Below are 20,855 nucleotides of genomic sequence, written 5' to 3' on the forward strand. Positions count from 1 at the left end.
ATCCACCCACAAAATCCCAAACATTTAGTATATGGCTAGATTAAAAAATGTAGCAAAATAATACAGTACATTAAACCTTCAAATGGTCTGTTCCCCACATAAGCCTTTTTTTCCTTCCCGGATCTGAGGATATATCAGCACCATGCAATCTCCTCACACAGGCTTCCTCCTACATTATTTCTGCTTCTTCCAGAACTTCATCTAATTTAGTTGCTACATGTTTTCCAAAAAACTTGTATTTCTACTTCTGTGTTTCTAGATACGGACATAATCCTTAATAATCCAGATGAACACATCAAAGACATTAATAGATTTCATCTTCACCCCATTGTCATCTCATGGCAGGGAAGTAGTTAATTTACTAATGAGAGATGAATTGGAAGATGATGTTACCATTTCCCTCAAGTCAGGAAACAAATGTAGGTCTTTGATTTCTAGTTAATTGGTCAGCATATTGGATCATCCTCCAGACTGCATTTTAAGGAAATGGCTCCTATTTCTCAATCCATATTTCTATGCATTTCTAGAAGAGAGCAGTATAGTTGGATCCATGGGGCAATTTCAGTTGTTCTCTTTCTTTTCTTAAATGCAGACAGCCCTGGCCATCATCTGTGTTCTATCTTAGGAGAAATTACTGTCACAGGTTTCCTCTTTATGTCAGCTCAGAGAATTTAGTGTTCTACTTTGCATTAAAAAAATCCAATCTAATAACTTAATCTGACTTTTATAAATATATATATACATACATACACACACACATGTATATATGCTCACAAAACAATACTGTAAAAAGAACATTTCAACAGAGTCGTTAAAGTAAGAAAAATGATGCAATGAAATAATATACTGCCTGCATGCAAATTATTTGTAACAGAACTACATGATCTTTAGGGTCCCTTCCAACCCAAGCCATACTATGATTTCATGATTCTATGAATTGCAAATCTTCAGCCTACTAGAACTTAAAAAAGAATGTGGGGACATAACTATAGGAGTATAGCTAAGTGTGAAGCAATGGCAGTATATAAACAAAACCTGAGCACCAGCTGTGCAGATCTGAATGCTGAATACCAAATGGAACCAAGCACTTAAAGACAACTTTAGCTAACAGATTAAATGTAATAAATCATAAGCTAATTGTTGTTTTATTCAAAACAGACAGAGGATGTTGCTTCTACCCACATGGAAAAAAAAAGTGTTTTTTTGAATAAACCTCCTATACTAATTCATTAACTGAAGAGCGTTCCAAGAATTATTTCATTAAATAAAGTGATCTGAAGTCTATGAAACAGGAGGGCCTATGAACAAAGTTTTATTCTTAATAGCAGTATGTGAGCAAGAAGGCTTCAGACATTACTGTCACAGTCATGTTTAGAGGAAACATCAGGATATAGCATGGTTATACAACATTATGTATGTTGCATATAACATATATTATATAGTTCTGTTTCATTTGGTATTTAACGATACAAGAACAAACACAGTGGCACAGATGGGTCCTTGCCAGCGGTACACAAAAGCAGACTGAACGCTGTAGCCTGCAGTAACCAACTTGTGAGCCTCTCACATATGTATAGCATGGAAACTATTACATTAATTTGCATCACATTTGCTGCAGCAGCTGGGTTGAAACTTTGCTGAAGTACACCGGGAGGTCTGCAAGCATGGTGGCACATTTAGGCTACCTGCTTTGAGTTGCCACCTTGAGTGACTTTACTTTTCTTTCACTCAGCTCTGAGGGATCATCCACAAAAGTAAAGAAATAGAACTTGCTATTATCTAAGTTCTGAAAGGGAATTGTATGAGCCAAGTATGTAAAACACACAGTATTTCAGTCACAGAAATACACCAAAGGAAATGGTGAACGAGATCGTCAGGCTTACTGCCACTTCAGTTAACTATAAGGGACTGAATGCCTATTGCTTTCTTTTGATAGGAGCAGAGTGATTCTCAGACACAATGCAAGGATTTCTATCCCGCAAGGCAACTGAAATTAAGTAGTGATTATAACACCCAGGCCTTTTCAGCTATCCAAAATGCAGAAAAATGCATAGCAGCTACTTGACTGTGTGGTTATGGGTCACTAAGTCTACAACATCTTCTTGTTCCAGATGGGTGAAACAATCCCATTTCAGTATAATCCTGATGTAATGATATTTGTTTAGTGTGCTGAAATGTGTTGAGGGGAAACAGCTGGCAGACACAGAACATGAGACAGAACTAAGCATCACTTCATGAAAGAATGACCCGTAAGAAAGGGGTCAGAAGCCTTCTGAATGCATGGATTTGAAGCTGCAAGTGGCCTCAAATCCTTTTCCTCACAAATTGAACTTAAAAAACAACTTTGATTTACAAGCAATTAATCAACAATTTAGACAAGTGTCTTTATGTTCTTTGGATACTAACAATGTTGTAATTTATTTTAACACCACCCCCTACCCCCCCTTCCCACTTTCTGTTAATTCTTTAAAATTCTCTTGCTAAGTCAGACTAACAATTCACAGTGTGAAAAGAAGAGGTGCCCTCCATGTTGCCTCTTCTCAGGTAATATCTGAGAAAGGCTAGCCTTTGCACCATGCGTAATGACCAAAGTTCATCACAACAGGCTGGATGATGCCTCTTAAAGGTAATCCACAGCAGAACTAAAGACAAAGCAACCTATGCAGAATAGCAGCAGCCTGTCTTCTTTGGATTGCATAGTGCAGCGTATGTGAACTATCATTTCTGGTTAAGTTCCCACTTTCCCCTACAGTGCATTAATTAGCAGTGCATTTTTATGCCTGTAATCTCCCAAGCAAATGGATAGGATTTGCTCTCAGTGGCCCAGTATGCTACAACAGCCTGTATGATCCCTTCATCGCTAACAAAGGCTAACAACTCACTGACGGTCTTATCCTATGAGCCTTAGTGACATGAAGCTGTAGTTTCAGAGGTGAAATTGTCTACAGACTATAAAGCTAGCGACAGTACTTACTATTTAGGAATTCAATGGCAAGGCTATGCGCATAAAAGTATTTTGTAAGTAACTTACATGTTATAGTATCTCTATATAGAAATGACAGGATAAAATTTTCAAGATAATGAATTAGTTATAGATATTAATGAGTTTGAAGGATCATTTGAAAATGTTCATCCAGAACAGAGATTAACTTTTTTTTTTTTAAAAAATCTTTGCTTTTTAAACACAGGACATGAATCTGCAATTGCAACTGAAGTCCACGACGGCACCAGAACTCATGCAGTTCAGCTCCTCTAAGAGTCTGATGTCTTTCAACTTGTGCCAGTGACAGATTTGACTGCATTGGCTGCAGAATTCAGTATTTATTAAGAGAGAGAGAGACAACTATGTGATCACATAAGTTACACATGAAAACAACAAAGCAATCAGCCAACCCAACACACAGGTTTTGTAAATGCTGCATTTCTAAAGCCACCCTATTTATGTACCTTCAGTGATCCAACTGAGGATCCCATACTCAATAAACATACACTTTGAAGGAGAATGGGATTTACATATGTGACTAGATAGCAAATATTAAAACATATTTAAAGAATTTCAGTGTTCATAGTATCCTATTTTAATTTTTAGAGATCTTGCTTGAATGTCAGTATTAACAAACAACTACATTTTAAAGTATTAATTGAATTATCAAAATCATTAGAAAAAAAACTAAAAAAGCAGTCTGTACAAAAACAAACAAACAAAACCAACATGGCATGGATTTCATGTTTTCTGTTGCATGTAAAAACTCTAGACCAGCTTTTAGGTCTGGTTTAGAGAGCCCTCGTCTACATCATCTTCATCTAGAAGTAGATGTCATAGATGCCATAAAGAAAGGGGCTGGGGAACGTGGCATGGCATATACTGTTGGCTGTAGGGTTAATGGCATCCTTGCATCATCTGCTATCAACATTTCTGATCCTAATTCTTGGGAGAGGACAGTCACCTAGATGACTCAGCTGCTGTTACAGCCCTGAGGAGTTCTAAGCCATCTCTGCACACAAACTGAGACTTCATCTAAATATGCTTCTTCAAAGCCAAACATCAATACGCATAAGAAAATGAAGAATGGGGATATGTCAAACATTGTGAGTACATAACTTACTCTTCAAAGACACAGAAAGGTGTTTGGTTATTGAGATACAATGGGAATATGTGCCAAAACCTGAAAATTTGGCAGTGGCAAATATGGAATTGTTCTGCTCCCAGGTTATACAATAGATTTTGCCTCCCCCCCTCCAAGAGGAAACAAAAATATTTTCATATTTTTTCTTACTCTATAGGATAATACAGTTTCAAAGCTTTAACTTTGCATTTTTCACACCTTTACACACTTGTGAATTTGTGTTCAAATACAAATTCTTACCTAGAATTTTCTTTATAAAAATATTAATAATTCTTTGTGTAAATGCTAACCACAAATACAATAAAAATATTCTATGAGATAGTAATTATTATTATTATATATAATGTAATATATTTTATGGTTTTAATTAAAAAATAATAACACAAATTATAACACATATAACAAATAATATAACACATATACATAATATAACACATATAACAAATAATAACACAAAAAATATGAGCCTGCTCCATCATTTGTCATTGCCATGTTTTTTAAAAGGTTGGTCACACCACAAGTGGAAGTTCTGGGGTTGAGGTCACGTGTCTTTGGTGTCACAGTGTCCTGTTGGTCAATCCTTTATGCTTCTGTCTCCTGGATATGGTCAAAATGAGGCATCAGTGTAAGATGCCTTCGTGCACTGATGTCCCATAACACCCTTAACTAATATTGACCTACAATCAGATATTGAAATGTCTCAGTTACTTGAATTGTACCACCCCATTATCATTCATAGGACTGCTGCACACAGATCAGCTGCAAGAGGAAGGCAGCAAGATTTACTCCATTTTGTTAAATTCAGAACAAACCGACACATGCAAAGAGAGGAATGTTGGTTCATACCATTTCACTAGGAGTTCTGGGATTGACCTTCCTGTCCCACAGCCTACCTTAGCCAAGCATTCTTAGCAAAAGCCAGAAGCCAAGGTCCCTTTGAAAAACTCAGCCATCAGTCTGTACACTTAGACATCTGTACGCCTACCTTCAATTAAAATGTGTGCACTTCCACAACTACCATGTATGCTACCTAGTGCAAATGAACTCTGTCCTTAACACTTAAATTCCCCAGTTTCTGTCATCTGGAGAGCACGTATGGGAGTTGAAGCTCATCACTGTGAAGCCTGATGCTATGGGATTTGTTATACGCAAGGGAGCATCTGTTGATTAAAATCCTTGTGATTTACCAGACACATGGGAAGAACATTGCCTATTGGGGCCAATGACTTGTGGACTGTTTGGTGTGAACACCCAGAGAAGATGAAGCAGCGGTTCAGAGGCACAGAACTGCCTGTGTGTAAGAACGCATTGCAGGCCTTACAGCAGATAATTTTAAACTGAGATGGGTGGAGAATACTCTTCCTCCTATTAACTACACTGATTTCATGATTGGCGCATCGCCATAAAATGGGAGGAAAAAAAAAAAAAAACCAACAAGCATTTACGATCCTATGCAAAAGTCATGTACTCAAGTACCATTTCTCAAATTGAACTCTTTCCCATGGAAGACACCCCTGTCTTTTTCAAATGCTTGTGTTTATTTGGTTGGCAAGGTGCCCATCACTGTTACTGCTACAATGAATGCTATTTAAATCCACTGCTTCAATACATGTAAGTAAACATACCCTTCACCTGATGTACGCCCTCTAAGGCAACTGACCAAATTTCAGCTCATCAATTTAATATGAAGTCAATTTAATTCTGCTTGACCAAAAATCAGTGCCTATTGTTCCAAAACATGCAATCATCTCACAGTGTATTGCAATTGCTGGTTAAGTGGCTTACTGTTATCAATAAGAGCCCACTCTGATGAGGACAAGAGGACTGCCAGAATCCCTTATGAAAAATAAAAAAAGCTATTTTACACACAACCTTCAGAAATGGTTTCCAACACAAGAGAGCAGGGGCTGCTGTGCGGATGGGCTGTCATAATCAAATCCTTAGAAACAGATGAGAAATAAGCATATTATTCTTGATTTACTATCACTTCATTTATGATTTCCAATTAATACAGATCCACACAGCCATGCCAAAGAGATACTAAAGGCCTGATTGTGATATCCTAATTCAAGGAAAAAACATACTCAAAGTCCTTTTGAAGCCTTTCTGCTTCTGCCAACTCTTGCAATTTTTATTGCGAGCCTTGCAGTACTTGATGTTTTGCTTAACATTTTGGCTCCTGGAGTTATAGAACATATGAATCTCCTTTATTTTCATTTTTTAAAAGAAGTTTATCACCTTCATGATTGAATAGAAAAGCTTGCAAATGAGCCTTTTAAAAAGCATCAAAAATAAAAGTGAAAAAGAAGAAAGAACTGTATTATTTAGTTGAATAACTTTATAAAGGGAATGAATGATGTTCTTAGAACAAATTAATGATTCCTAAGCCCCTCCTGTGCATACTTAAAACTCAACAAAAGTTAGCAATACAGTCTATAACTTCACAGGATTCCTACTGTTGCAACATTAAGGTTGGGGATTTCTTTTCTTGCACATAAAGGAATGCCAAATTTTGGGAACATCTTCTAAAAAACTAAATTATGTATCTAACTACACTTCTAAAGAGGTCAAAGAAGATAAATATTAGGAATCTACAGGCTACATTGCTGCAGGAAGGAGGTGAGCAGTCTTCTCTTCTCCAGCATAGGTGGAGTGAAGAAGTTCTCTTGTAATTCTCAGCTCATGCTCCAATCACCATGGGTTCTCCCAAGCGTTAACAGCAAAGTGAGGAGCAAAGTAGAGAAAACCTCATCAACCACCCACCAGATACTGTTTGTGCACCAGTTGCTCAACCGAGGCAAACTGAGCAGCCCAATCTTTAAAATGCTTGCTCCAAAGACTCTACTATAAGCTATACGATGGTCACAGAGGAGAGCTGGAGCTCAGGGTCTGCTATCTGAAGATCCTGGATCAAAAACCATGTAGTAAACTACCCCTCCCCTCATGATGGCTGCAAATCTACATGCAGTTCATTAACACTGAAAACATTGCACTAACCTCCTTGTTCCTCCCACCTACTAATTCCACAACCACCACCCTTTTTTTCTTTTTTTTTCCTCCTTACCTGATAACTTTTGTTTATTCTGTAAGCTATTTGAGTCAGGGGCTGTCACTTCATATGTGTTTATGCAGTGCCTTGCACAAAGGCTGACAGCTGTAGATGCTGTTATAATCAAGGAGAAAGGAGGGTGGGATTTTCAAGGTACTAAGGAAAATGAGTCATTCACCTACCATTGACATTCAATAGGCTTTGAGTACCTTTCTCCACTTTGAAAATCTACAGTTACAAGTATAAAATTAAGATGTCTGTCATCACCAAAACATCCATTTTTAAAATATGGCACAGCCTCCAATGGGGAAAACCTTCGTTTAGAGCATAGTCACTGACAAAAAGAAATTTGTTTCAGAAGCGCTAGGACCTCATTTGTTGAAAATCATGAGCAGTAGTATTCAACATACATTCTGGTAAGTATTATGTCTATCTTGTATCATATATTGCATTAGTTAGGTATCTGCTGAGAAGCACACACTCCATCAATTTAAGCACTAATACTGTAGGTTCTTTAAAATAACATTTCCTATAAATAGAGATTTAAATGGTCTTCTTTAAGTATTATAATCTTTAATTGAATTCAATACCTCTGCAAATGAAGCAAACAATTTCTGACTGATTAGATCATTTGCCTCTATTCTATTTCAGACATGCACTGGTTTGCAATAATGTAAGTTTTTTTTTTTTTTCATTAGCAATTGCCTTTCAGCTGCGTATTTTCTTCAGTAACCTAATTAATGCTAGAAAGGTACCTTTCCTTCTTGTGCATTACATTATGTCAATGTAGTTGACACTCTTGCAGAGGTTATGTGTAAATAAAGTCAGAAAAAAGTGTAAATGACAAAAATAAAAGGGATGCAGAAAGTAAAAGTAGATTTTCCTTGAGAGGAGGAGTGCCCTCATCTCCAAGCGAAATAAAGATATAAATTGACTATTCAGTACCCTGCGGGACAAACCCGTGGGAGTCCTATGAATCACTAGCACAAAAATTATTACACGCAAGTAGAACAATAAAACATGTATTAATGAATAGAAGATATCTCATCCGCAATTTGATTTAGTAGCTTTCTAGGTCTGAGTTTGTTGCACGAATAACATAGCAAACTTCAGGCAAATTTTAGCTTTGATTTTGGGATATTATTAGTCTCTTAAAATCAAATCACAGGCCTAATTGTAACCTATGTTCCAGAGCAGTCCTTGGCTAATTAACTATTATAATTGTAATGACAATACAGATCCTACCAGGCAGGATGTTTACACATAACTGAAGTAAACCACTGTGGATTATTAATGGCAAGAAAGGCTCAGGTATAGACTCAGGATACCATATGTTTTTGACAGCATTAACACCAAACACTTTGCTTGTAAAGGCTGATTTCAGGTTCTTAAATACAGAAATATTCCTACCAAGTTGTTTCAAATGGACCGCAGCAAGAACTTATACCAGCAAGGCGAGGGAGACCAACCTAAACCTTCACCCTGAGAATGTGCTTTGGCAAGATCCTATGGATGTCCAGATGCTCCTGGAGCCTGCCTGAGACTTATGATGGGGCATAATAAGCAGGTGCTCCCAGCATTGTGCTGTAACCAGCTCAGCCAGGAGGGGTTGAAGGAATGGCACAATAGCACTGAGGTCAATGCTCCAGAGGCAGCGAGTAAAAAACTTATATGGATGGATGTTCTGATAAAGTTGATAAGGGCCACACCTTATTTCAGGCATCTGGAAACAAATCTTTGGAAGATATTTTTGCCTAGTCATCTATTTTCCTTCTTCACACACACACACACAAAATACGGCTTGCTAGAGTTGCTCATTTAGGACACTTTTTCCCCAAAAATATGCAATTGGAATACCTCAAAAAGAAAAATCTCTGTAGTGGGGAATATTTCTGGGAACTGACATCAACTGATATAGCAACTATACCAGTAAACTCCCATCACCCACTGATTATGCAAGGTCCAAACTGAGAATGGTCCCTGTGACACTCTTACTCCCAAATTGTGCCTGAGAGTTACCCGAGAGAGTGGCAGAGGCCAAAAGCAAGCTGGGAATTGTTAGAACAGTTTAATTTTATAAAAGTAAAATTAGCTTAATTTTATCTTAGGAGCATTAATTTAGCCCAAATTTTTCCACTCTGTAAGGATGTACTGCTCATTTAGATACTTGATCTCCCCCTCTGAAATTTGGTGGTCTTGCATCTCACTGAGGTCAGACTAGACGGATAATGAAATAGGAGATGCTGTTTAAAACACAATTAATGGTGAAGAAAATTTATTGCTTATTTAATAAAACACTGCAGCTTACTGCAAAAGCCATTAAAAGAACTGCAGTCTACAGAACAGCTTTACAATGAATGGCCTTTTCTAGAGGCAGCTGGTTCCTTCTATCTCTAGTTTGGTTTTAGTTGTGTCCTGTCCCTCCCCCTCCTTTATTTTTTTTTTTTTTTAAGATTCTCATACAAAAGGAGAGATTAATAAACATGGAAAATGCATAAAACTGTTCACTTGAAAATACAAATCAATAAGATTTTTAAATGCTCACTTTTAACTTAAATGTTTTGCCTCATTTTACAAAATAACTTTTTTTTTTTATTATTACATCACTATAGTTGTCAATCCGTAGTATAAAGTGTACAAAAATACCACAGACAAAAAAAGCTGACGTGTCAAGTTTGATGTCCTGATCAAATTCAAACAGTGTGTTGAGGTTTTACACAGAAAACAGGCAACTTGACCTCAAACTCCCAGTCTAACCAGCATGTTCTCCTCCATTTTTGAGAAAATTAACTTCGTTCATCACATCACGATCCCATTCCTCCCTACAGCTTGTGTCACTTTCTTTGCTCTTTGATCTACTTCTGAATCTTGGAGCGGAGCTGTCAAGGTTTAACGGCACAGTGGGTGCACAAACAAGCATGTGAACCAAGTGAATATATGAAAAGCTTTTGGCAGTGTACTTTTTTTTTTTTAATAATACATTTCAAGCACACATCAGAATAAATATAAAAAAAAATTAAGAATCTTCTCTACCAGAGAAATGTCGTGGTAAGTTTTAGTTTTTTAAAGTACAAAATCTGAATGCTGTTATTCAGGGTAGCCACAAGATGAAGGTACTTAATTCAACTCACCTGCTTCCTCCCCCACCTTTTTAAGAAAATAAAATTCCCCCAAATACAGAGATCCTGACAAAACCTGACAAAAGCTACTAAATATATCACTAAATTCATGAGATGTAAATAATCTCAATAAACAGTAAACAACAGACTCTGACTTGGAGCCTGAATCTCCCAGGGTGCAGGGTGCTCTTAATTCCCTTTGCAGCCACTGTCTCTTCAAGAGGAATTCTGCCTGAGAAGGTTCTAAATCTTTTAATATGCTGGAAAGTGCTAATTCTCCCTTTCCAGCCTCCATCATCTTTTTGCCTTCTCACCATCTTCCTGTTCTCTCCCCAAACGAGGTCTTACTTCTCCACCTCATAGATAAACACACCATTTCATTATGTCTTAATTCCAGAAATCCTACACTTCCACAATGAAAATAATCAATGTTAGCTATCATAGGAAGAAATAGAATTAAAAAAAAATGCACCGTTCTGAAGATGGATGGCAGGGCAATAAAAGTCGTTACAAGAAAAATCTCAACTGGAAAGTTTGCCTAATTTAGACAAACTGCAATATCCTTACATTCCCCTCTAAATGCTGACCAACATCACATCTGTGAGCCATGTGTGTTACAGAACTTTTATCTGTAACTGATACATTTCTTCAACAGGAATAATTTCATCTGTAGTGTGAATGCAATATAGAAAGCCACACTCAAAGATGAGAAAACTTTTGGAAAAGGTGAGGAAGCTGACTAACCTGACCAATAGGCTCTTTTGTTGGGGCCTTTCCTCTTCTAGCGGTGCTTGTGGCCAAAGTGGTGGTTGTTTCCATGACTGATGTTGACATCTCAGACTGCATTGCTGTGGCTGTAGACTCAGTTGTCATAGAGGAAGGCACTTCACCAACAAGTCTCACATTTCCTTCTATAATGATGTTGGCATCATTTTCTGCTGCCATATTCAGAACTTTCAAGCCATTGTAGTAAAGACCAGAGAGCTGGCCTTGGAAAGGATGGCCACGTTCCTTGCCTCCAATTTTTATAGTTGCTTGGCTATTGAAGATTGTGAGCTGACGCCCTGTAAAGATAATATTATATACATGCAAAAATGTTGACTGTGAACACCATACTCTACAAGAATGATAACAGATTTTCATGGAGTGGATAATGACAGCAATAAACTATAAGAAAAGATTTGACTCATAATTCATTGCTTTTTAATGAGGTGTCCATGAAATGCATAAATTTTGAGAGCATTTGCATTTTCTAAATTTGCCACATTTCTAGTGTGCGGTTGCTTTTTTTCTGTGTGTGTGTGTTTTTTGTTTGTTTGTTTTTGCTAAAAGGCCAATCAAATATATTTGTAAATGCTTTTAGTACTATGATACCCCTCTCCCTTTTACCTGAACACAGTGTTAAGCTTTTTGGTGTGTGTCAAGAATGCCAGGTTTCAATTTCCTTATTTTTTCTTCAAAGACTTTTCTTTCAAAGATTTTTCCATGTAATACACTGTTGGGCCTATAGCTTTAAGTATGTACATGTGAGTTTATGTATATACAGACATATACAAATATGTATATACACACAGAGTTTATATATACGCAAACATGTCACTAGGTTAAGAGAATTTTAAGGAATGTTATGCAGTAATCTGTCATATCTATGTAGCAGTGAATAAAATATTTACTTTTTTAATTAAATGTTTCCTTTTTGTATTTAAATGTTTATTTTCCTTCAACATACACACTGAAAAGAAACACATGGTTCACACTGAGTATCTCAGAGGCAGATTCAAAAATAGATGTCTGATTGGCTTTCAGCAAGGCTATCAATTAAAATAAAAAATTTTAGATGTAAAAGCGGCTTCAGAAATGATACACATACCGATGGAAAAATCATGGCACATTTCCATTCAACAGAGAAATCCTCAGCAACAGTACCACTCTTAGTAAATAGAAGTCACTTTAGCAGATTGGTTTCTGCTCACAAAAAGCATGCACACAACTTTAAGTTCTGTTTTAATTAGTGTTTGTTCCAAAATCCCCTTAGAAGGTTGCAAACGTTAAAGGGACTTCATTTTGATTGGCAATTCATCTTGCCCACTATTTAAGATTCCTACACTTTAAACAAATTTTTTTTTCAGGACCATAATGAAGATATCATAACTACATATATTTTTAGTTAATAATTTAGATGCTGGAGCATGTAATGTAATCTATGAATGATTTATAATTTTTTGTTAATGTTTGCTGTGAGTACCTTCATAGATTGAGTTAGTGGATTATATTTAACAGTCCCTTTAACCTTAAGTTATCAGGGTAAGATTATTAAACAGCTGGTACTTCTAGAAATGTAGAGAAATTATTATACAAGGTATGCAAATATTACTCTATATTTTACTATTTTAAATTTGTTTTTAATTTAGTTTTACTGAAATTTATTTTTTATGTTTATTAGTGTTACAATGAAGTACTACTTGGTTATGTTCAAATTATTTTTTTATTTGAAGTTTTAATCAATGTTTTTTACCTTTGTCGAGTAGCCATTCATCAACTACTCGACCAAGTCGATATGGAATTCGCTGTCTAGCAATCGCCAGGCGCTCGTTATCATTGTTTCCTTTAAAGTTTAAAGAGACATTTCATTGGTTAAAATCTGTAAGGTCAAAGGTTAAAAGTTAATACTTAAAGCTTGAGCTATACAGTTGCCACATGATTTTTTGAAATTTGGAATTTTAAAAAGTGCTACCTGGAACATTTCATGGTTCAGACTTTTCATTCATTCATTTATTTTATTTTAGCAAACAAAATTATTCCTATGTTAATTGAAAATTAGAAATCTGCATTTGAGCTAGGTTATTAAACTTATGTTATAGACAGACCCAAAAAACAAATTTAAACATCATAGAATGGCTTTACAAAAAAATGATCATTGACCTCAGGGTTTTGTCTTTTTTGATGTTTCTTATTAACTAGTTAAACACGTTCAGGTGAAACAGGTTTAAGTTTTCCAAAGACATCCAACCTCTCACTCCAGGTTAGTCATTTAAAGAAGAAGAACACAAGTCTTAATCACCATTTAAGGCACACTTCTGCTGTCTAGAAATAGACCTGCCATAAAATATGTCCTAGTCAGAAAAAACGCATTCTTATTTGCTTCACTTAAACAAATTCCAGAGATCCAAATATACAGTACAGAACAGACTAGCGTATTCACCATTTGTACGTTCTCATAGGACATGTTGACCATGTCTTGAAGGAACACCAAGGCTTTGACAAAAGTGACTTGCTGAAAGGTAACCTTGTTCTGAAATGTAGAAACACTTAACAATTTAGCAAGAGGCCATCTTTAGTGGGGTTTCATAAATTAAGGACTATTCAGAACTCTGCAATGCAAAACAGAAACTTGTCATATTTGCAGACTGTATCTATTCTCAGTCTGTTCGGAGGCCCTTGATTGCTTAAAATAAAACGATGACATAAAATAAGGTTGATACAGTCATGAATATATCAGACAGTGAGGAACAATTAGCAAATCACTTTAAATGTTTATTTTTAATTATATGTATTGTGTGTGATTTAATGACATGGCTATTATTCCTCAGAAAACCATCCGTTACTGTCTTCTATTTGAAATTTCTCTTAGGAGATGGTAAACCTCAATATTTCCTTCATTGTACAGGTTTTTGGTGGTGGTAGTATTTTAGACCAACAATATCTTTTGCTTCCATTATATTGGTTCGTATTAGATTTAAAATAAAGAAATAAATAAAAAGCATTCAAGAGATACAAGAAAAGCTGTCAAAAGCAGTTATTTCTAATTCAGGCCCCAATCCAAAGTCAATCTTGCTTCAATGTGCAAACTATCTTTAAACTGTCTCTGACTTTCACCAGCAATGAACCAAGTCTTGTATCTGCAGTGGAAACGGTAAGTACAGGGTGCAGTAGCCCATTGTAGTGCAGAAATACATTTACTTAAGCTAGCAGGATCTTACTGCTAGTTATCAAAACAAAGTATTATCCAAATTCAGGAAATCAATTGTCTAGTTTGTCAGACAATTACCCCCTCTACCAGCAACACAGGGTTGCAGGGAAGAATCAATTCTGTAGCCCTCAGAAACTGCAAAAGCAACAGCTTCTGTAGCAAAAAACATCATGGTTTTGTGCAGATACTTATTTTGCAATGTCATGAGCTGCCACTTACCATGTTTCCCTCATTTGGTTTAGCATGTATGTAGTTCACTATGGCAGAAGCTGATCTTTTGAGAGGATGTCCTTCTCCTATCCACCTTCCAATGTACTATATGAATTCTATACGCATGTCAATATTGAAAAGTGCATGGGTGTATACATTAAAGTATATACATACATATCTTTCCATATGCACATTTTGTTCTATTCTCAAGTTTCAAACACATTCTCTGCAAAACAATATTTTACTGAAAATTTCCATTTTCTACTATTTCAGGAAAATGAAAATTTAAAATATAAGGTTTTAGAAAAAGACTCATGGTATAAGAATACAGAATGTCTTATGATTTTTTCTTTTTTCCTGTTATGATCTTTGAAATTGCTGCTCTTCATCTTGGGCCTGAAACTAGCTCCTTCAGTCATGACAAACTTTCTGTTACTGAATGCAAATTTCAAAAGTACAGGAAAAACATGAGAAATGTCATATAATCAACATGGGACCAAAGATAAGTAGACGCAATCCTCCATATTTCTTATCAATGAGTTAACAACTGATATCTCCTGACAGACAGTTATTTTTAAGACTTAAATTTAGCTTTTTATTAAAGTATTTATGCAGTTTTTATTGATGTATTATCAGTTAATTCAAAGAATAAGTGAGAATGTCCTATTTCCAAAAGGCTTCCTTACCTTAAAACAAAAGAATCATGAACTTTTGTTGCTGTTGGATAACCTTGTTTTGTTATCCGTGTTTAAACAAAAGGAGGGGAGATTCTCCTACGTTATTTATAAGAAAAGGCTAAATAACTGTTCAGAAGAGGTTTTGCTGCACAAAGGATCTATTAAATCAATGGAAAGAATTCTCATGGATGTTGATAATCACTAACTCATGAGATTCACAGATCACTCAGTGTCATTTACTGGGTGCCATTCATGAACTAATGCTCCCTAGACTGCAGAAGCCCCATACAATCATGTCAAACTGAAGAAGTGCTTGCAACTGCATACACCAGGAAGGCATTAAATGCTATGCTGTTACAAGCAGTCAGTGTACATTAGTTGCACCTGGTGGATGGACAGTCTGTAGTCACCACTCTAGATCGCTACCACTATGGCATCTCTCTACTGTTAATTTCATTACTAACACTGGATTTATCCAAGACAAAGTTTATTGCTCCTTTCACTTTCAGTACTTGGCAGCTGCTCCAGGACATCTCTATGGTGATCGTGGAAACCCCTCTGTAAATTAGCAGTATAAATTTAGTCCTGGCCAGCTTATACATTTCTCTGAATTATTTCATTAAAAACTCCATGTGGTACATATGTTTTTGAGAATATTGAACCCTAGTATAATGTGATTCTATCTATATTATGCTTTATACTAACTGCAGCAGTCTTGTACCACTGAGAGCAAAATAAAAATGAAAAGTAAGGAAATAACCATTTGATTTGTAAAGGTCACAAAAAAAAATAATTGCTGATTACATTAGCCTATCTCTCATCAGAGAGAAAAGTGCATAGTCAAATGCATCTCAATTTGACACTACTACATTAGCTTAAGTTCTTCTAGTAGATAATATAAATGGAAAGGCTAGGAGGAAATGGTGTGGAACTTTCCAGCTTTAGTTTCAAGGAGAACACACAGGTTTACTAATGAGGAAACTAGTAGGTGCATAGGTATCTTAACAAGCACATTCAAAAAATTACATAGCACTGAAAATAGTGAAAACAACATTAAAAACAACAAAAATCCTAGTATCACACTGAAAATACAAATACATATTTTCAATAACTGATTCTTCCCAAATAGTTGCTTTGAATTCAGCAAAACTATGTGCATTTACTTCATCTGGTAATCTTATCCCTAGTAGGGAAAACAAAAATACTACATATTGTTTCTCTCAGGAGTATTCAGTGAACATTTTTCATGATTCCTTTATTTATACTTGTTTTTACCAATAGGGTGAACGACAAGGAACTTCTTCAATAAAAATACTTCCAAGAAGGTTAATAAATATTTTCATACCCTAAATAAAACTGCACCTTTGAGATTTTATTTCTGTAATCCTTTTGAAAGACTGTTTTGTCAGGCATGTTTTTCAACAGTAATTCACAAGAAACAAATGATATGCCTAAACTTTAATTGTAGATAGATATATGACTACCCAGCATGACACTTCCTGGCTAGATGGCCAAAATTTCTGTGATTAAAAAAGCTGGGTAAAAATGTTTCACTCATGATGTGCACCATGTCATTGTCTAACCTGACTGAACTCTGAATGGAATCATTCTTCTATCAAACAGACGATATTTTGTCACAACGAAGTATTAATTCTGTATGAACAGAAAGACTTCAAGGGAATAACAGTAATTTCAAAGAATCAAGGTAAGCGGAGAGGAGCAGCAAAGGTCAAATCTTTGAGTCAGAGCAAAATCTTGTGGTAAGATTGAGAAGCAGTCCCAAAAAACTTAATCATACCTTTATATCTATAGGTCATCAGGGACAAACCAACTACGTGAACTTCACTAATATGTATTTTATCCCTCCTGATTTATTATATTGTCAGTACTGGAGTGTAATTCTATTTTGTCCTCAGAAATAAAGGTGTCAGTTATTGATGTGAAATAGCAGCATCCTTGAAAGAGAATAAGAAGGTTGAAAATTGAGAGTCTGTGAAGAACAACCTGAAGTCTAGAGAATATTTTCTTTGAAACAAACCCTTCAACAGAATACAAATTCACTTTGTTAGTCTCAGTGATCTCCTAGGAAAATAAATAACAAACTGAAGTAACTGAGGTCTATCTCCATTTATGAACAACCCCCTCTCCCTAGTTTTGCTCATCATGATCTTGGCAGTGCTACTTCTGAATCATAAATTCCCTGACATCTGCAGGAGGAAGGCAGAGACCCATATCATTCCTCCAGATATGGTTAAGGATGAAACCTGACTAAAGTGTCAGCTGCACAGCATGGGATGAAACAACTGTGGCTCTAGGGTATTGAGGCAAGCTGTCCCCATACTGTATCACATGGCCAGGCGACGAAATGAAAGCCCAATCTCATTAATGGCCCATAGTGAAGTCCTCCTAAATCATATATTACTATTACCATGCTTAGAGTTGTATGTACAAAGATATATTAATGTTGAAATACACTGAAAATACAAAGACCGTGGTCTAAAATTTGTACAACATAGAATCATAAAATCATAGAATCATTAAGGTTGGAAAAGACCTTCAAGATCATCTGGTCTAACCATCAGTAAGCTTGCCTTTATGCCTGCAAACATAGTATTACCTTTTCTATCACAACACCCTGGGTCCAGGATATACAGGCATAAAACTGGGTTGGATACGGCAGAAGACAAGGGGTCCAGGTCAACCCCAGAAAATCATTGGCTTGTAGGACACACTGACACTGTTCCTAGTGTCATTTTTTTGCTGAATGCCTACAAACTTGACTAGCAAGTATTTGGTCTAGGAACAAGAAAGTTCTGGATGGATCACATAAAACTGCTTATCTTTTGTCTGCTGATAAATTACCCATTCCAACAAGAATGAGAAGTTAGGAGATATGGAGGAGTATGCAGTGGTCAGTCTGGAACACTATTATATGTGGAGCTACATATCCAAAAGGCTGATTTGGGATTCATCCAGTGTTCAAAGGAAAGGTAGACACACAATTCTAGGATGCTTATTTTTTCCTGTTGCATATCCTGAACAAAGCTTACAGTCTGCTTGGTGAGATGATTAACGTGCAAAGAAACTCTAAAATTAGAGAAAGAATTTGTAGCAAATAAGTAAGGCTGTAACTCTACAGTACTTTACCTTATTATAGAAGAGCTAACCTGTAAAAAAAGAAACTGCCATGTGCTTTGACTTAAGCAAACTTGAATGTGTCAAATCTGCCAAGTTCATAGTAAATGGCCATAATATATATGACCTTTTTCTCCCTAGAGGGAATCCCAAATTTCTCATAATGCATATTAACTATCCCAAAAGAATATTCTGTTTACAGACTGACTGACAGCAGTCTTAGTCTACTGCATTAGTCTACTAAAAAGTGAAAGCACGCATCGGTAGCCTATAACACAATCAAATACAAAGCTACAACCTAGGTTCCCTTGAAGAAGAACCCAATTACTACATTTATTGAAAGACGTATGTGTAAATTGATGCCCATTCCACTGGTATTACAAACTGTACCAAAACATCTTATGCTCACGTGCAAGTTCCTTGCTTCCTGCTTGCATATTAAACAAACTAATCTTAAACCGTATTTTTTCAACTTTCTGCAGGATAAAACTGAGAACTCTCATTAACCTCTCAGGGAGATGTGAACCTTTGCTTCAAATCAACTACCTTCCGATCTGTTTTGTTTTTGATTATTTTTTGGGGGATTAATTAGTAATTAAACTAAGAGTGTACTCTTCCTGATTCTCACTTCCTTACTATAATGCAATTGGTCTTGGTTTGTGCAGTGCTGGATTGCTTACTTTGAGATTGGTGTATTATATCAAAAGCAAGCAAGAGAAGATGAAAAGCAACAAGAAGGAGATAAGAAAACACAGGACTTTTCTGATAAATTAAAGGTCATATTTTGTTATCAGGCATTTTAAAAAAGATCTTTTGTGCTGCCTGTGAAGCATTAAGGGGCTAATATGTATGGCTGCTGCTAAAATAGAGAAGAAAATTGATAGGAATCATTAAAGAGGAAGATTAAAGAATAAAAAACGAATTGTTGTAAGTACAGTACCATGTCCCACATCACTCCAAGAGCGACATTCTGCAGGTCTCCAAGGTAAAAGGACTCTTGACTGTTTAGAAACAGTCATAATGTCACATCATTTAAGGTTAATTTTCCGATAGAACTTTAACCAGAAGTTGACTGTAAGCAGTTTCTTGTTCAATAGTTTTTCAACAGCGGGAAAATGGAGAATTTTTCAACCCTACTGTATCTAAAAATAGCTAGATCAGAGATAGCAACTACTGAATATGTTCTTCTGACTTTTGCCCAGGTAGCAATCTGGATGATCTTCATTTCATGCTAGCAAAGAACTACTATATAGAATGTCTCTTGACAGAAACAGTACATTATATAAATGAACAATGGCAAATGGAAAACACCACGCTCAGCTCTTATTTAAATTTCTATTGGTCTCTAATCCCATGAGTATCTAGTATTCAGGTAGAAGCCATAAATAAGAAAGGTCTTATTAACTACGCACAAACTTCCTAATTAAGTTTATCCACACTGCAAGTGCTGAGGACAGAAAAGGACACACTGTGCAATTACTCATATCATTGCATTTTATTGTAGCTGGTGAAAGGCTTTGGGAAACTATGTTTTTCATATATTATTTCTGGACCATTTGCAACATCAAAAATTATTTGAAACAACGTAAAACAAACAAACAACAAAAAACATCTCCAGGGATTAAATTTTGCTCTTGCTTATGCAATAATCAATGTAATATAAGATAAAATAGTTTGGATTTCAGTTGTGTTCACCAAAGCCACTGCAATTGAGCTGCTCTAACAGACTGTTTGGAAGCAATGTGGGGCATAGTGAGAATAATTTCACACTCATTACATGACCAGAGACACAATAAACATAAGAAATCCAAAGCAATCAGCATCAACCCTCATCAACAGCAGACAAACTTGACTGCAACTGTAAAACTTAAAAATGTTGATTTCATGTTCTTTCACGAAGCTTGATAACACCACCACTGTGCCCCAATGTCCTGAACCATACAGGTGTTTTGTCACATTAACTGCATCTGCTGAAGCTGTGTCAACTCATTCTCCTAGGAATATGAATGATTACATGCAAGCCAATAGAAAGAACAAAACTGAGGTCATTATTTGGAAAAGCCTTTGCCAAGCAGAAGAAACCAAATGCACCATACAGATAGAAAATGGCATTTAAGAGAGAAGAATCTGTTCTGTGTCAGCAGTGCAGCTAAAAAGTAGCCCTTGGCCAAAGCAAGCTCCAGACTTTCAGTTCTGTCTAAAAGTGGCATTTCAATTTGTTTATTTATGCCTTGCAGACATTTTACTACAAAAGAATAATCTATTTAAAAGTGAAAGGTTTAAGGTTTAAACTTGTACACAGAGCTTTTTTTTTTTTTTTTTTTAAACGCTTTTGGCAAGGTATAGAAACAGAAACTAAATAATAGAAACAGACGCTCACTGAGATAAAAGAAAAGGAGTGTTTTAGGATTGCAGAACTATAATGAGCAGTCCACCACACAATATCATAGCGGCCGTGGGTAGACTTCCAGTAGCGATTTAGTTCTATCTGTTAAAAAGTGAAATAATCTGATTCCCCAATTATATACATACATAAGCCTCATTAATATTTTCCACTCAAATTTATCT

General features: G+C 36.0%; 1 protein-coding gene across 27 annotated transcripts in view; it reads right to left on the reverse strand.

The window, feature by feature from the left end:
- Window positions 1-20,855, reverse strand: part of NRXN1 (neurexin 1) — a 731,365-nt gene that overhangs the window by 81,179 nt on the left and 629,331 nt on the right. For 18 of the 27 annotated variants that reach the window (XM_035562081.2, XM_035562184.2, XM_035562089.2 and 15 more), the window contains 2 exons: window positions 12,811-12,900; window positions 11,040-11,359 (listed from right to left, as the gene is read on the reverse strand). In XM_035562081.2, coding sequence (XP_035417974.1) covers window positions 11,040-11,359; window positions 12,811-12,900 — 410 coding nt within the window. The remainder of the gene's footprint in view (window positions 1-11,039; window positions 11,360-12,810; window positions 12,901-20,855) is intronic. The other 9 variants (XM_035562244.2, XM_035562216.2, XM_035562225.2 and 6 more) reach the window with 1 other exon arrangement.

This window comes from Cygnus atratus, chromosome 3 (genome assembly GCF_013377495.2).
Source record: "Cygnus atratus isolate AKBS03 ecotype Queensland, Australia chromosome 3, CAtr_DNAZoo_HiC_assembly, whole genome shotgun sequence".
NCBI lineage: Eukaryota > Metazoa > Chordata > Aves > Anseriformes > Anatidae > Cygnus > Cygnus atratus.